We start from the raw sequence: 17,790 nt of genomic DNA, 5'->3' as shown, positions 1-17,790 counted from the left end.
TTTTATACTAAAACTTGAGTGTGTATTATTTTGTTACAAAATCAATTTTGCATATACATTGTGCTTTCATGCTCTTTTACAATATGACAAGAAGTATTAATATTATTTTTTAATATTTGATGAGAAACAGGTAAAAGGGGGAAGGTAGTCCTCTGTTTTTTTACTCTGCAGGGTAAAAGATTTAGGTACTCAAATCTGAGTAGAGTCTGTAGTGTTGAATTAGGCTCCTGAAATGACTGTGATAAATGGAGAAAATCTGTGTCCTGGAATAAATTGCACAGCAAACACCTTGCAAAGCAAAGGGTGCTGTGTTTGGGACTCCAGTCTGAAACTGCTTCACAGAAGCATTTAACTGTAGACCTGAGTCTGTTGCATAAAACTGGGGTTTGAGAAGACATTGTGAGATAATTTAGTAGCTAACTGTTTTAGAAGTGGGCCAGTGCCTCCACTTTTCTCCTCTCCTTCCTTCTCGTGGTTCCACACTTTTATCTTGCATCTTGCTTCTGTCTTTAGAAAACCAGAGTTCTCTGCCAGTTTAACGAGTTTGGCCTCAAGAAGGGGTCTGACAAGTGTCAAAACACAGAGCAAGGAGAAACATAGAACCAGGTACCTTGGGCCAGGGAAAGTGAAACCTGTTTTGGTCACAAGTTATTGGGTAATCTCAGGTGCCTTTAACACTGCACCATTATTTGTATTTATAGATAAAGAGCCGGTTTTCACTTTCCTCTCATACTGTACTACTTTTACCAGGTCATTCATTCAGAAAGGGAAATGCTAGTCTTGAGACATTTTTCAGCTGAAGGTGCCTTACAAGAGCGCCTTCTGGCCACATAACTCCTGCATTCCAGTTCCCACAATGACCCATTTCAAAGGGAAAGTAGGCAGTGCTCTAGCTCATCCTTCTGCTTTCTCTTTATTCTCTATTTCTTTGTCTGCTGGCTAGGAGGTTTTTTTTTAAAGGTAGTTGTGATTTCAAGCCTTGTCAGGCGCAAAGAGGGCACATGACGTGAGTTTCTCACCTTCAGTGTTCAAGTCCATGAGGTGAGGTTGAGTCAATTACTTGGGCTGTATTCCTGCAAAATACAGCGCAGTACTCTAGTCATACCTTGTTAGCAAAGGAGAGCTGGCACAGTTATGTAGGCATGCCATTTCCTTCTCTTTGCTATCTTTTCCTTGCATATAAACCAATAATTACACCCAGTCTCTAAAAACAGATATTTAGTGCCTGTCTTGGAACGAACTAAAACTATCATTCAGTTACTGATCTGCTAAAATGTTTGATTTGCGTCCTTAAGGCAAAGTGAGCATTAGTCATCTAGGCATTAATTCTGGAATATCCAAAGAAATGTCATGTTTGGTTTCTTTTGAATGAATTAAAACAGTCTTTCTGTTAGAAACAGGCTAATATCCTCATCACTTCCATGTACGGTGGTTTGGTTTGCTGTGTGTAGCAACCTCTCAGTCTGTAAACTGCATCTCTTTTAGATGAAGCTAAACAGGGATATATATACTCCTGGAGTGCAGCTACTGCATTCCCAGGGCTAATGAGCTGCCAGTCCAAGGGACAAGGTCAGGGATAGTCCAGAGTGAACTCCCAAATAGCTTATAGTGTAGACATGATTGCCATAACCAGCTGCTTTGCATGGTATTACTTGATAGGGTAGATAGAGCCTGTTCATTTTTGGAGAGGCGTTTTTTGTTCTTCTCAGATGTAACAACTCGAATGACTGTTTATCCCCTGCACGTAACTGTCTAGAGCAAGGGTAACAATTATGCCAGATTCAGGACATTACCATTCACTGGTAATTCCCTGTGTGGGCTGCTACACATGCTATAGGGTTCTGCTTATATCCAGCTTCATGTAGGAAGTCTGAACTTTGCTCTTTGAAAGAGCATACCATACTATAGAGAATACAGCTGACCAGAACTACTTATTTACAAAGGTTAGCAATGACAAGGCATATGTCACCAGATATGATTTCTGCCTCTGGGGAAAATGTAGGGGTCTTGTATCTCACAATATAAATAAAGCACATAACCTTGCCCATATGTGGGAAGCGGAATTTTTGTGGTTGAGCACCAGGTCAGAGTGGCCAAGGGTACACGGCAGTCTAGCACACTAACAGCTCCTTTAGTTTCAGGTTTTTTGCAGTAACTTAAATAGTTGCATGTTTCATATGTGAGAAATAACTCTCTGCAAGAGGCATTATCGGGAATGTGCTTATTCAGTCACAGTGATTTCCATATAAATTCTATCCAGATTGTTGTTGCTTGTATTTTGGTTGATTATACAAGGCTAACTTTGGATCTGTGATTCAAGCCATGTCTTGTCCAATTTATATAATGTTCTCAGTAATCCAAAGCCTGGGGACCAAGCTTTGCCCTCTCTTATACAATCTTCTGTAGTTTTTATGTTGACTTTTTCTAAAGAATGCAGCATACACAGTAAAATATTACCAATTGAGTATGTTTACCTCCTACAGTGGAGCTCACTTTGTTATTTAAGGTACTTTACTCATGATAATTTAAAACTATAAAAATCCTTATACAAATCATAATGCTGTTTACGATGGGGATCCTCTGGTGCCCATTAGATGGCAGCATTATATAACTAGAAGAGAAATGTGGCCTGTCACTGGATTCCTTAGAGGTTTTTACTTGCTGTCAACCTTACTCCTCTTAGAATTAAAATCAAATTAATTTAAAATAATGCAACAATAAAAAATAGATCAATTTGGTTTTAAAAGGCTACTTTTTTAAAAAAGCATTCTGTTTGTATTATTGGTTTGCCAATACCTTTGCCATACTACTAAAGAAATAGTCTAACAATTTCATCTTGTTTTCTAGAAAATTTGTTTGCCTAAATGACAATATTGATCACAATCATAAGGATGCTCAAACAGTGAAAGCAGTGCTTAGGGATTTTTATGAATCGATGTTTCCCATACCTTCCCAATTTGAACTGCCAAGAGAATATCGGAATCGTTTCCTTCACATGCATGAACTCCAAGAATGGTATGTTACACAAGTTGTTTTCAAGGTATCGTACTGCAACAGCATATAATTTGGAAGATATTGGTACAAGCCATTTTCCCCCCAGTATTGTCATGAAGGAGTTAACTGTGAAAAAGATTTGGATAGACTAAAATTTGAGGTCTGCAGGATTTGGGTTTTTCTGGTGCTTAAATAGTCATTAATGTTTTATCAATTGGCCCTAATCTACTGCAAAGAGAAAGTGTTGTTTTGTTTAAGTAATTCGGGAATTCTGTGTTTCTTTAAATGTTAAAAAATCCCAAACCATCTGGATAATAATCAGGAAAGATATATGTGTGTCTCACTTGTACGTAATATGTGAAACTTTTGTGTGTTTATCTCTTGCCATTTTATAAATAACTTCAGAAATTGGGGTAGTTGACTTCAGAATACAAGCAAAAGATTGACAGATACAGTGACAGAAATGAGACAAGACTAATATAGTAAATCTATTGCTGATCAGCACATTATGAAAAATAACCATTAATAAGGAAAGCTAATATGAGAGGAACTGTAGAAGGAATCAGAAGGATTGTAGGTGACAAGAACAGGTGGGGATTGTAGTGGCAGAGGGAGCAGGGGGCAAACCCATTTCAGCAGTTAGCTTTAGAAATTTGCACTGGAGGAATAGACATATTATTGGCTCCCTTTTTGAGAACCTCCATCAAGAGTTTTTGTAGCTTCAGAAAGACACTTTGAATTGCTTGTAGTCAAAGATGAACCTACCAGGACGGGTTAAAGCATGCTGAAGTGCTGGTGGAAATCAAAATGTTTTTTGAATCATAGGATAGCCCAGGTTGGAAGGGACCTCAAAAGATCATTTGGTCCAACATTTCATGGGAAACATTTCATGTGTAGATATGGCACCTGGGGACATGTGTTACTGCTGGACTTGGCAGTGTTCGCATAATGGTTGGACTTGATCTTAGAGGTCTTTTCCAACCTAACTGATTCTAAGATCTCACACTGTGACCAGTCACATCTTGAAAACTTCCACTGGTGCAGACTGTACCATGTCCCTGGGGAGGCTGCTTCAGTGAATGATTGTTTTCACTGTAAAAAAATTTCCTCATGTCAAGATGAAACCTGTCCCAGCCCAGGTTGTACATGTTGCCCCTTGTCCTCACCATGTGGCTCTTCGTGAAGAGAGCCTCTGTCCTCTTTTTAGTCACCCTTTAAATCCTGGAAAAAAAAACCTTCTTTGCATGTTTTGTGGAAAGTCTTTAAAGTTTGAAAATTTGAATATTTAATATATGAAGCTGTTTTTTCTCTTTCCTTCTTTCCTTGTCCAGGAGGGCATATAGAGACAAGCTCAAATTCTGGACCCATTGTGTTCTAGTAACACTTATTGTATTTACAGTCATCTCATTTTTTGCTGAACAGGTAAAGTTAATGTATTATCAAATTTATATAACACTTAACAGATTGTGGAATCTTCAGGATAACATCAGATGGATTTTTTTATATAGGTTTTGAAGAGTAGCTAGGATTTTTTTCCTTCATAAAAGAAGTAAAGATGTTATATGAATAATGATTAGCTGGCTTCAATTTTTAAGTCATCATATTGAGAGTCCTTGAAAAGAGAGTCATATGGGGGGAAAGAGTGGTGTTCCCTTCTCAGGTGCCTTGTGACTGTCAAGTTCATCATCAGTGTGCTAAATTTGGAAGCTTAAAATCAGTGCTTGTTTTTGAAATTCTTGGTCTATTAACATACATGTTGGTAAAAGTGCTAAGTAAATTAACAGGAAGGGAACTTAAGTAATAGAGATACTGTAGTCCTGAAGAGAAAAGGTATTTAGAGGCTTTTTCAAAATCTCTTCCCTATGTAATTGCAAAGACTCCTGTTGAATTCAAAAGGTTTTTAATCTGACTCGAAGGGAAAAAAAAAATGCCACTTCTGCAAGCTTAAAATGGCTTTCTTGAACATGATTAGTCCTGCTGAACTCAGAGGGAGTCAATGGAACAAATCATATGGGTAATTCTTTGCAGGTTGGGGCCTTAAGTAACACTTTCCGTGGTCTGATGAAGAGGGTGTAATTCTTGAAAGGTTGGCTTTTGATTATTATTTTTTTCCCACCTGTGACTTTTGCATGACTCTTTCCCTTGATTTTCAGCCTTTTGTATGTATTAGAAAACTCCATCAGTAACTTGGTTTTGGAAGGGGATACTCAACTCAGCGTTACAGTTAGGAATATAAATACTGTTTTAAGATGCCCACTTTGTGTTGATCTTTTAGAAACTGAATGGAGCCCAGTGTTAATTTAAATACACAAATTTCCTTTAAAATAACCAGAATATAGGCATACTTTCTGCTTATATTCTGATTATTAGGAAGTCCAGTGGAACTGTGCAGACCTAATAGATGAATTTGAGCAAAAAATATGTTTCCTGTGCAATGGAAAAAAAAAAGTACAGTATTGACTAAATTACTATAGATGGTACAGGTTTTATAGTTTCTAGGGTGAAAACCTGACCAGCTGTGGACCTTTAGCCCAGCAGAGAACTACATATTGTATTTTTTCTCTCCTCAGCTAATTGCACTTAAACGAAAGATTTTTCCAAGGAGAAGGATCCAAAAAGAAGCTGGTCATGAGCGAATCAAAGTGTAGAAGAGCTTTATTTTGGAGATCAGTCTACCTCAAGATGTGATTAAGCATTTTAAATCTCTTTCATAAGTGTCTTTGCTGGTTTGACATTTAACTATGTTGATATGAAGAAAAAAATCATGCATCTACAGTTAGAATGCCTGCAGTACTTTCATGATATAAAAGCTGTTGGAGCTGCGACATTGCAAAGCAACAAAAAATAGGCAGTTTGCAACAGATCTTACTTTATGACTCTTAGTTCCATGGCCATGTTATCCTTTTTTATAAAAAGGGTTACCTAAATAAATGTAACTGCATTTATTGCAGTGGATATTGCCAACGAGATAAAATGTTGGAAAAAATGTTGTTTGGGATCAGTGTAACAAGTCTTTGATCTTGCATTCCAAAGCATTTTGCAAATTTCTGTCATTGCTGCTTTTTTTAGACCTATGGGGAAATTGAGAATGATGTAACTTGTCATTTAAATTTAGTATACATTTATAGATGTTGACATTCTTTAAAGCACAGTGACAATTCATCTCCCTATTTGTAGTATTTAACTGGGATTTGGAAGAAATGTATGCTAATAAAAAAATTACACAGTAATAAAACATGTAATGGTTATTTGAAAGGTATTTTATATCTGGTGTATTCTACTCCAATGAACAGAATTATGTTATTTCTTGCCTTGATTACAAAGAGAGGGTTGTAACGCAATGAAAATGATCAAGGAATAATATTTTACAAGCATTGTAAGTATAAAAGCAAAAGTGCCTCTCTATATGAATGGGTAACAAACTTTTAAAATAGAAAAGTATGGGAGCAGTGTTTCACTTCGGAAAACAATATTTGTACTGATATACAAAGCTTTGGTGTTTCTAAATTTAACGGGGTTTGGCCCTGTGTTTTGCTGAGACATCAGAGTAACGTGGTTTTATGTAGGAAAAGGTACTGAATCTTTTCAAGCAGAAACTTTTGGTGGTGTATCTTCAGTTAATTGTGTTAACGGTATTCAAAAAAGCATTAATTTTTGTAATCAGATGATGTACAAAATGTATGTGCATATGTATTGTAAGATACTTGGTTTGCTTTGAAATTAACTAAAATGTGATGAAAGTTTTGTCTGTTGTTTCTGTTTTAAAGTAAACAAAAACCCATTTTGATAAATTAGCCAGTAATGTGTATGAAACCTTATATTATTTTTCCCTTAAAAAAACCCTAACTATAGTAATTTAGTATTATTTTGAAGCATGAATCTGTTCTCAAAGTAGAATCAAGCTTTTAAGCACTATAAAAATGCAAGCACTTTTAATTATATTTCATGCTAGCAATATGTATTATGCTGAAATGTAGAATATAAATAAGTAGTTTAAATCTGCAGTACTTCAGCCTAGCAGCAAATGAGACATTTCAAGAAATACAAGAAAGCTTTGATAACTTCTTACACTTGAAAATATTAGGTAGATTCGAGTTTGACTGGGATTTTTTTTTTTATAAATTATATTTGACGTTCTAATCAAGATAGTTGGAAAATATTGTTGAAATTTTCAAGGCAGTTTTTCCTAATGAAGTTATGTATAAATAAGCAGATTGCACAGATAGCTCAGTTGTCACTGCAATTCCTTTTTTGTTTAGGCAAAGCTTCTTTGTCCCAGCCATATGTCCCACCTTCCCACTGTGTTCCTGGCTGGGGGGACAGAGCAAGACCTGGGATGCTGTGCAGTCCTGCAGCACCCCCAGGACTGCTGTGAGGAGACTCAACTCCACCCCAGGGAAAACTTAAACTTGGTCAAGGATGTACCGAGTAAAATTTCTCAAGTGGTTGGGGTTAATGAGAACATTGGAAATTGAAATAGCGTTAGGGTTCTTCTTTAATTTAGATTCGGGTTTCATAAGTAAAAAGCAGAATACCTTAACTGGCTGAGGGCAAGAAATGAGAATCTGAAACATAAAACATGTGGCAGAAAAATATTGTCTGTTTGCAGTGATTTATGGAAAAATCCTTCTGTGATACCATACCATAGCTACATACACCAGAATACTCTCTGCAGGCATTTTGTTATCTGAATGATAAATTAAAGCTATTTCGGGCAAAACCAGGTGAAGGTAGGTGAGCCTTAAACGAGTTTAATGCCGAATGAGCACGATGTGCCCGGCCCGGCCCGTCCCCTGCTCCTGAGGGCGCCGAGTGTGTCCGTGCCGCGCTCCGCCCGCTCTCCCGCCTTTTCCCGGGGGAGGAGGCGCTGAGGCGGCACCGCGTCCCGCCGTGCCCGTCAGCCTTTGTCGCCCGGGATAGCCTCGGGAGGGACGTGAGGGCTGCGGGGGGCGCAGAGGGGCTTGGGGCGAGCGGAGTTCCCTCCGCTGCGGGAGGGTGCGAGGCGCCCTGTCCCTGCCGGCCGCGGGTGCCCTCAGGGTGAGGCGGCTGAGGGCCCGAGTCTCCGCCGCTGCCCTGAGGTGGAGACAGGTGGGTCCCCGCGGTCAAAAGCCCCACGTAGGAAATTCACAGAAGCCCCGTTTTGTTTCATGTATTTTTTGGGGGCAGGGTGAAAAACAGAGGTGAGTTTCTCAAAAAAAAAAAAAAAAAAAAATTACACCGCCCGGGATTGAAGATCCTTGAATCGGCTAAAACAGGTACACAGCATTGAACGAGGGCTGCGAGGTGGCGAGATCCTTTTACGCCTGTGGGGGAAACTGGGGAGTCCTGCTTTGTAAAGTGCTTCTCAGGACAAAGCATCTGTATGTCAGATAAAATACGTTCTTGCAGTAAAATGTTGAAGTGTTTTGGCGGCCCAGAAACAGGCACAGCCAGATGCCGCACCGGACTCTCCTCCTTATATCATGTTTTCAGCAATCACAGTAGTTGTAAAGCAGATCGAGTGTTGAAAATTCTCTCTCATTTGAGGATAATTTTAATGGAAGGACTTTTGATTTTTTTTCCAGTTAATAGTTTAAAGAGGTTTTGCTTTTGTTTTCCAAGACACTTGTAAGGTCTAAAAATCTTCATACCACAGAGAGAAGTATCAACCTCAGAAAAAGCTGGGTATTACAAAGCAGTGTTCCTTAGCTTAGCGTGTTCGTGTTACACAGATCCATTTCATGTGTGGTTAAAAAATATTTTCACAACTGTGGAAAAATAATTAAAAAAAAAAACAACACAGAAATAGGAAACTGAGGTGTGTGAGAGCTGTTAATATTGGGGTGACTTCACAGTCATGGACATTCAAAAGACCTTTACTGGAGTTCCCAGTTCCACTGTGTGAACTTAATTTTCAGATCCGTCTGTGCCCTGGCTTGTGGAAAACCTACATGTATTTGTAGCTGTGTTGAATTGTGTCTAGAAGGAGAAGTTTACCCACTACTGTGTCATGTCTTGCTCAGTTTGGAAAACAGGGTACTAGCAGCTGCTTTCTTTCCATATTCCAAGGAATCCTGTTATTTTTAAAGAATTTTTAAAAGGAAATGTCATGTGACACAACTTGAAATACCTCATAGCTCTTGCTATCAGAAAAAGATAATGAGAAGAAATATTTCAGCAAGGATTCAGTAGCTTTCTATTTCCTGTTGTATTTGTGTATTATTGCTATTGCTGATAAAATGCTAAGGAAAAGGATATTTTGTCACTCATGCATCTAGGGACTACAACTATGCTCTTTCTCGTCTAAATAGATTTTTTTTCTCCTTGAATATTTATAAAAATATACAGAATATATAAAAATTACTATTACTGAAGTAAATCAATTAATGTTTTTTAAGAGGGTAGCAAATGTGTAAAACGTTTGCCAACATAGAAATGGCATTAGTTACATTACAGAGTGCAGAGGCATAATAGCTATAAAGAAAGATAATTCAGAAGCTGAAAGTTGCCCAGGACTTTTAAAAATGGCATAAGCACTTGTACATTTGTCTCTATAGTGCAGGATGGCTTGTAGAATCACGTTGTTCTTGATGGTTTACCATTTCTATATTTTGTAAAATAGAATACTGCCATAGCTTTTGGGTAATGCAGTACTGGATATGACAAAATGTATAAAAAACATGGAAGGTGAGCAGGCAGGCACCTTAGGAAAATGGATAATTTACTTCTTTTTCAGCAGAATCGAGTGTGTTCCTATTAGCCCTGGCATTCTTTTTTATATTGAGTTCTTAAAACACTCCTGAACACCTCAAAACTAAACCAGTTTGACTGCTTACATATCCTTACAGGTGGAGACTGTTACAGAGGTATCCATGACAGGTCCATGTAAGCATGCAAACATATTTATCTTCAAATTGTTGTGGGGAAAGTTATGTAACAAATACAATATGCTGTTTCAGCAGGAAAAGATCTCATTATGGCACCATCAGGAAGAAAGCATGGAGGAAAAGCTGCTAAACCAGCACCAGAAGAACAGACCTTACCTGCCTATGACTTTGAGGAGGATAGAAAAGAACTGAGTGGATCAGAGGAAGATATTAGAGAAGGTGCTTATATACCCTTTTTTAGCACATTTTTAAAATGTGAAGTTTATCACATTCCTGACTGTGAATAGAAAGACTGTGTCAGCCAGTGTCTGAGCAAGCAGGGTTTATAATGCTTAAGACAACCAGCCTCCTGCTGTGTGCTTTTGATTGGTAAGAGGAGAGAACCCAGCAGAATAGCTCTGTGTGGTGCACTGTTATGTCTTAAATTACAGGTGGAGTCCTCAATAGAGTAGAACGTTGCTACATGATTATTTTGCCTTATTTTAATGCCACATCCTTCTGTCACCTGGCTGCACAGAACACTGTGAGAGCGGGACAGAGCAAAGAGCTCTGCCTGCTTGTATGGAGTACTGAGTCAGATAAGGCAGCTGGGAGTCTGGCAGGTTTAAAAGCACTTCAGGAAGAATCTGAACCAAAGAAAAGAAGAAGTAGAGAAAGCTGAGGCAAAAAGAAAATAATAAATCAGACAAGGGATTCTTGTTTAATTTTGAGGGAGTGTCATAAAAAAGTTGACATCGCTTAAAAATACAGTTCTCATTCATCACATGCTAGTTTTTTGTAAAGTTTGATGCAACTCCACTTCTGAATTTTTATCTTTCAGCAGTTATCTCTGGGCTTGTTTCTTATTAATTTCTCCCCTTCGTTTGTTTAGACTAAATTCCTGTCCCACTTATCCCCGCCTTGAACAGAAATCTGGTAGCCGAGGATATTTTTTTTTTCAAAATAATATAAATATATATTTGTGATTCTGCTTTTTAAAAGTTAGAGAGAATTTCAGTGCTCGTTGTACAGTAAAATTCTAACAGGTTGGGCTTTTTTGATTTTTATGTTATTTTTACCTTTCTGGTGATTGTTATACTGTGGGTTGTGACTAATGGGGTAGTAGTGGACAGGGAAAGTAAAACAGGTTGGGACCAATGTAGAGGAACTCAAGGCAGTGCCAGCTCAAATCTGGCTTTGCAGAATAATTCACCACCATCTGTTAACTCCAGAACCAAAATTTTAGGAGCTGCATGTGTTACTGACAGGAACTGAGACCCATGAGACACGTTCAGAAAAACGGCATTACAGAAAAGTAACTAACCTTTTAATAACTCAAAGCACCTGCACAAAATAGAAGGTATTTTTGTAAGTATTTCTGTAATTTTTCTAAAGGTGACACACCAGTAATGGACAAGCATGGAAAGAAAAGACCTTTGGCACCTACTCATGTGGTCCCAGATGATGTGGGGTAAGGTTGGGTGTCTAAGGTGTTGGGTTTTTTTTTCCCAAATAAGCAAGTAGATACCAATTTCAGTTATGCACTGTGCTTGTTTTGCTGTGTTTGTTTTTGGGTTGGTTAGTATTTGATTCAAAATCAAGTGACAGACAGTACAGCAGTTGTAGGTAAAAAAAGAAAATGTAACATTTTAAAATCAGTAATTCTGCAGTTTCTTTGTAGATATATTTGATATATTTGTGTGAGTTTTTAAAATAGTTATTTCTTTTAAAAATATTTGGTTTATCCTAAATTGTTGATAATTTCATTAAATTCTATTATTTTTTCCTCTGATTTTAGTTGCTTGAAGATATTACCAGTACTTTGAATGATCCAAATATTGCATGAAAAATAAATTCTTTTTACAGATAAATCTTATTAAATTTAATAATTATGGGCAGTGTAAATGTAATAAGAAAGTGTATTTTCTGAAATAGTTTTGTAGGAGATTTCAGCTGTTGAGTTGAAGATATTGTTTTTACTGTATTGTACCACTGCCTCACACACTGGTGTTATCATCTTAAAGGTGCTGTAAAAAGAACCTTGATATTATTTACCTTGGATTTTTCTTACTGTGCCAGTCATGCTGTCTGGGATGGCACAGACTTGTTTCATTTGATGTTCCAAATACTATTTGTGTTTTCTTTTTGTCTAGGGAATAATCAATCTTATTTACTGAATGCCCTCACTCAAGACCCTTTAAATGCCTAATAGTGTCTTTTTACTGGAGAGTAAGTTAATAGATTCCAGTATTTTTTTTTAAACAGAGGTCTCTTAAAAAGAGACCTCTCCCAGGAGGAGAAAAGGAGTATAATTATTTTGTCTTGTAGAGCAGTAGCAGCTCTGTGACTGCTTACAAGTAATAGGCACGTGAATAAAATTAGTTTTAAGCATATAAAACAGGTCTTACTCTAATTTGCCCAGAAAATGGGCAAATAAAAATTTGAAATGCTGTTTTCTAGGGGTGAAGTACAGAATATGCTGGAAAGGTTTGGAGGTAAGTACATTTACATTCTAATAAATTTTTTTTTAAAAGTTGCAGAATTGGCAGTAATTTCTTACCATAACATAACTTTCAAGACTTACATAAAATGAACAGTCTTTGTAGCATTTTTCAGCATTTCTGAATAAAGCCAGTTTTCAGAAAAAAAAGTTCTAAGTAGAGCAAAGAGAAAGAAGAAAAGGGAATAACTGCACATAAAGTAAGTATTATGTAGGTAACTACAAAGGAAAAGATGCATGAGTGCTTTTGATAATTCCAATTTTAAGATGAAGTTTAAGAGGTAGTGAATATATTGTAGAGAAAAGGGATGATGATAGTTGGCTATTGTTCTCACTCAGTTTTTTGTTACACTGACATGGAGGATACTGGAGATTGCAAGACTTGAGTGAGAAATAGGGGGCAGGTAAATGTGAATATAAGCAGTTAAGCAGAACAAATTCTAGACAAGCAACTTTGGAAGTAAACTTTAGTTGGAATAGAGAATGAGAGAGTAGTCTGTACTCAGCACCTTCAGAAATTTAGAGAATAGGGAATCAGCTATTAAGAGAATTTTAGCAGTCATGATGAGTATGAGTTTATGGAAGAGCCAAATAATGAGGGTAAGTAATGGCAGTCACCTAGTGAGGAGAGATTTCTGCATGTCACTTAGTAGGATTTAGTACAGTCACAGTCAGATCCTCAGATGGCTTTACTTACAGTTAAATGACCAGCTGAATTCTAGATAGCTGATGGGTTATAGAAAACCCACCTTCCATTTGTAAAGAATGTGTAACACCTATCACAGTGTAAGAAAACATCAAAAAGCCATGGAAGGAAGGGAAACCACCTTAATGTCAGTATTCCATACTCAATAGCTGATTAATACTTTCATTGTCTGTAAAAAAAAAAGCTGTACAGAGTCATTACTTGCATGTCAGTCTTAAAGTGAAAGAGGAATTAAAAGGATTCCTTAATGCACAAATTAAGACCTTTTGCTGTCACAAAATTACATATTTTGTATTATATAATAGAATACTATCATAGGTCTGGCAATTTAGATAAGAGGAGGATGTTAAAAAGTTATGATTGCTTGTAATTTAAGACTTAAAAAAGGAAGGAAAGGAAGGATGGATGGAAGGAAAATTAATGGATCAGAGAGAGGATGCTGTCTGCACAAAACAGTAGGTTTGGCATTAGAAGGGGCAGATGCCTCAACAAATTAGAGAGGTTTGACAGGTGTTTCCTGAAATCTATAGTGAGATGGAAAAGAAATTACTGTATCAACCTTAAACTATGACTCAGGTCTCCAAATGTAAATTAAAGTGAAACAAACACACTAACTTATATTATTAAAAACTACTGTCTCTGAAGTATAAATTACACTTTGTTGTTCATTCAATATGTTCACAAAGATAGTAGCCACATACTACCTTTAATTTCTTTCTGAAATCCAAGTAATTTGAATATTACTCTGAAACACGTGGTTTTTCTAGGAAAAATATACTTAAAGTGTCAGCATAACGAGGTCCTTCAGACCTTGAAGGTCTGGAAACTCTGAGCTAGCACCACAGTCATGCAGCTAAACTCATGAAGATTTTGATGATGTTACTAAAATATCCTGAGATACTAAAGAGGAAGTTTGTGCAAGGTATCTCTAGCTTTGAATGGAGAATTTATAGGCTGTGAGATGTCCAGATCCAACGTGCCTACGCAGTGTGAATTGACTGGGGAGTGCTTCCAGTGCTCCGAGAATGTGGGTGTAGTTCCTGCATAGGTGATACCTTGGAAGTGCACGTTGGATCACAATAATCAGTAGGGAAGGCCCCGATCTCAGTGTACAGAATGGAAGCACTGCAGCTGCCCTGAGTCCAAGGCACTGGAGTTCACTGTGTGTGTCAGTTCAAAGCCAGTCTGACACTGGACCCACCACTGGCCTGACAAAGTCAAAGCAGCTACAGCTGAGTCACATCACAGTGGGTCCTGTTTGGTCTGGCATCTGAGAGAGGTGGGACTCGAAGGCAGTGCTACACCTGTTGTGGGGCTGGGCAATGCTTCTTTCCCTTAGAACACACCTCATTTGCTTCTCAGTATTTTTAAGAAATGGCACAATGTATCCACTGTGCTTAATTTCTGAATATTCTTTGACTTTTAGCTGACATTAACAAGGCTCTCTTAGCTAAGAGAAAAAGATTAGAAATGTATACAAAAGCCTCACTCAAAACCAGTAACCAGAAGATTGAACATGTTTGGAAAATGCAGCAGGAGCAAAGGTAACACTTACCCTTGTTTTTCAAACCTGTGGAACCAGATTGCCTTTTGTGTCACAGCATGGATAGTTATTCTGTCTTCTTGCAATTAAATGTCAAGTACTGTATCTTCTAGTTCAATATCTGCTCAGGGCCTCTGCTGCCTTCAATTGTGTCCACTTTGCAAAACTGACAGTAATAGTTTAGCATATTCTCTTTTGAACAGAGAAACTTAAGAATTGGAATTCTGAGAGCAAGGTATGTTAAAGAGCTGGGTTTATTTTTATGGAAAGTGACCTTTGGTGTTATTTTTGTCTTTTAAAACAACGAGGAGGGTTTTTTCCTCTTTGGAATTTTCTGTTTCTACTTGAAAAAATGTTCAGTAAAACTTTAATGTTATTCAGGTTAAGAAAGAAAATAATTTTCACCCTACATAATATTTCTCTCCCCTCCTAAGACATATTTAATTACTACATCTGATACTACAGGTAGAGCAAACTGAAAAATGAGACAGTTAAAAACTGAAAGTCAGCAATACTTAAAGCTGTCTTGGTGTTGTTCTACATATGTGTATATATATATTTATCTGAAACGTCTATGGACAAAATTTAAATTTCCACAGAGAAACTTAGATCATCATAAACTCATGAATAAGCTGATCAACTTTGCGTTAAAAACCCCTTGAGTTAAAACAAAGATCTGTAATTGGGTTAGAAGAACTTGGTCAGAAAACCTGACACTGTTAGGAAGAAAAGTTGTTGTATTTCTTTTTAACCTGAGTTTTGTATGTGAGTGCTGTCTCCTTATATGTATATAATCCATATTCACTCAAAGTGTGTGTCTATATGTGTGTTCAGTTTTTCAAAACACACATTATTCAATTGGGGTCAGATGTCCAAATATCCTGTTTCTTTATCTATGTCAGCTTTTATCCTACTCCATGTGTATGTTGAATCTTAGCTTTCCTTGTAATTCTTGATAGCATTTGTCATACTTACAGATAGTGTCTGTTTATAGGCAGAAGCTCAATCATGAGTTCTCCCAGCAGTTCCTGACTTTATTTCAGCAATGGGATGTAGATGTGCAAAAAGCAGAGGAGCAGGAAGAAAAACTAGCGGTGGGTTTTCCAGCGTGGCATGAGTTTCACTGTATTTTCACAAGAAGGGAGTACCGTTGTTTAGACACTCAAAAAATGTAAAAAACACTTCATGTAGTTTAAACAAATATATGATTATGTTTTGCAAAGAGAGTTGCATTTATAAACTTTCTTGCAAGTTTATAAATGGCACTAAGTGATGCCCTAGGCCAGCATATGGCTTGAGAAAAGCCAAGACATTTATGGAGAAGAAAGATGTGTGCCATTTCTGTGCATCCACAGTCTTTTGGTTCAGGGAACAAAGGAATAATGGAAAGTAGTTTTTTCTTAAAAGTAGTTTGCTTAAAAATATGCCTGGATGTAGTAAATGTAAGAGAATTTGATAACTGAAGGGGAATAGGAACCATACCACGGAATGTAATAAAGTGATGTTGCTGTATTTGTTCTTCCAACACATTTGCAAGTTTTGCTTTTCCCCAGGCAGCACATTTAGGCAGCACAGTAAGGAGCTGCAGGGGACAGCAAAATCCTCATAGGATTTTACAAGGATAATTCAGGTTGTAAGGGACCTTAGGAGGTGATTCGGGGCTTAATCCAGTCTTCATCTTACTTTTATTACCAAGAGCAAGGGTAGCTTTCTGGGCAGAGATCTTCAAGGCACAGATTTTCCAGTGAGGGCAGAATCTCTGATTCTGGAAAATGACATTGGTGTGCTGTCCAAGTGCCTTGGTTAATAACTAATGCAATTATGTTTTCCTTTTGCTTCTACTTCAGAATATGCTTCGTCAGCAACAAAAAGTTTTTCAACAGGCAAGAATAGTTCAAAGTCAGAGACTGAAAACCATTAAGCAACTCTATGAACAGTTCTTAAAGGTAAATTTTTTCCTTGGAAGGCAGCTGATCCTTATCATATCACTTAAGAAAGCTGTAGTAATTGAGGTTTTTAAATTATTTGGTATTTTTGTAACAAAGTAGCTACATACTACACAGCAAGCAAAAAAATATTTTGATTATAACTCCACAAAAATTTTACTTTTTACTTAAAAAAAAAAAGGTTTTCCCCATTCATTTTACACCAAGAACAAAACACTTCATTCCCAAAATGTTCTTCCCCCGCTATTTTTCTAAGGTATTTGAGAATTAAAATGTGAGAAAAATGAAAATACCCTAAATGATTGATTTTATAATGAATGCAGAGGCACAGCACCATAGAATCACTGAAGGACTGAAGTTGGAAGGGACCTCTGGAGGACACCTGGTCTTGCCAGCAGGCAGTACAGTCTAGAGCTGCTTGCTTGGGACTTACCTCCAAATGGCTTTTGAGGATCTGCAAGGATGGGGCCTCCACAGCCCCTCGGGGCAACCTGTTCCAGTGCTCAGTTACCCTCACAGGAAAAGCATTTCTTGATGCTGAGAGGGAACTTCCTTTGTTTTCAGTTTGTCTGTCCTTCCTGGTCCTGTCACCGGGCACCTCGAGAGCCTGGAACCAGACCCAGCACTCCAGGTGTGGCCTCACCAGTGCTGAGTAGAGTGGAAAGATCCCCTCCCTCGACCTGCTGGCAACACTTTTCCTAATGCAGCCTAGGAAACTGTTGGTTGCCTTGCTGCAAGGACACATTGCTGGCTTATGTTCCATTTGGTGTTCCCCAGGACCTTTTCTGCCAAGCTGTTTTCCAGCTGCATGGCCCCCAGTATATGGGCTGGATTCAAGTCCATCAGTTTCTGATAAACTTTATTCTGTTCAAGTCATTTTCTAACTGGTCCCATTTTGAAATTTCAGTTAGTTACAATAAGCTTGGGGTTTGGTTTGGTTTGGGGTTTTTTTTCCAAGTCTGGTAGTTTAGGAAAATAAATCTGAAATAGAGCAACTTTTAGTTTAAGACAGTCAAAATTTATAGAGGATATTACAGAAGCATCAATAACTATTCCAAAATGTCAAAAATGTCTTCATCAAAGAGGAAAAGCTGAATAGTAGGTCAAGTATTACTTTGATTTTTCTCCTCAAAGATCAAAAGGTAGAAGTCAAACCTCAAATATGCTTAAGTAAATGTAAGTTAAAGAACATGCAACTAGACACATCCACAGAGGTAGGCATAACTGTAGGTACAAAAGGGAAGATAACCAGTGAG

General features: G+C 37.6%; 2 protein-coding genes across 11 annotated transcripts in view; both read left to right on the top strand.

Annotated features, from left to right (window-relative positions):
- Positions 1-7,587, top strand: part of GNPTAB (N-acetylglucosamine-1-phosphate transferase subunits alpha and beta) — a 43,796-nt gene extending 36,209 nt beyond the window's left edge. For 4 of the 5 annotated variants that reach the window (XM_027664605.1, XM_027664622.1, XM_027664639.1 and 1 more), the window contains 3 exons: positions 2,848-3,015; positions 4,326-4,416; positions 5,565-7,587. In XM_027664605.1, coding sequence (XP_027520406.1) covers positions 2,848-3,015; positions 4,326-4,416; positions 5,565-5,642 — 337 coding nt within the window. In that variant the 3' untranslated portion in view covers positions 5,643-7,587. Of the gene's footprint in view, positions 1-2,847; positions 3,016-4,325; positions 4,417-5,022; positions 5,081-5,564 lie in introns of all 5 variants that reach the window. The other variant, XM_027664614.1, reaches the window with a different exon arrangement.
- A 266-nt stretch (positions 7,588-7,853) lies between these two features.
- SYCP3 (synaptonemal complex protein 3) overlaps positions 7,854-17,790 on the top strand; it is an 11,513-nt gene continuing 1,576 nt past the window's right edge. Inside the window, exons 1-7 of one of the 6 annotated variants that reach the window (XM_027664740.1) lie at positions 7,854-7,927; positions 9,936-10,079; positions 11,235-11,310; positions 12,300-12,334; positions 14,472-14,589; positions 15,583-15,682; positions 16,436-16,534. In XM_027664740.1, coding sequence (XP_027520541.1) covers positions 9,950-10,079; positions 11,235-11,310; positions 12,300-12,334; positions 14,472-14,589; positions 15,583-15,682; positions 16,436-16,534 — 558 coding nt within the window. In that variant the 5' untranslated portion in view covers positions 7,854-7,927; positions 9,936-9,949. The other 5 variants (XM_027664747.1, XM_027664759.1, XM_027664726.1 and 2 more) reach the window with 5 other exon arrangements.

This window comes from Corapipo altera, unplaced genomic scaffold, assembly GCF_003945725.1.
Source record: "Corapipo altera isolate COAL_440 unplaced genomic scaffold, ASM394572v1 1, whole genome shotgun sequence".
Taxonomy (NCBI): domain Eukaryota; kingdom Metazoa; phylum Chordata; class Aves; order Passeriformes; family Pipridae; genus Corapipo; species Corapipo altera.
Note: the sequence above shows the minus strand (reverse complement) of the source record. Positions and strands in the feature narration are given on the sequence as shown.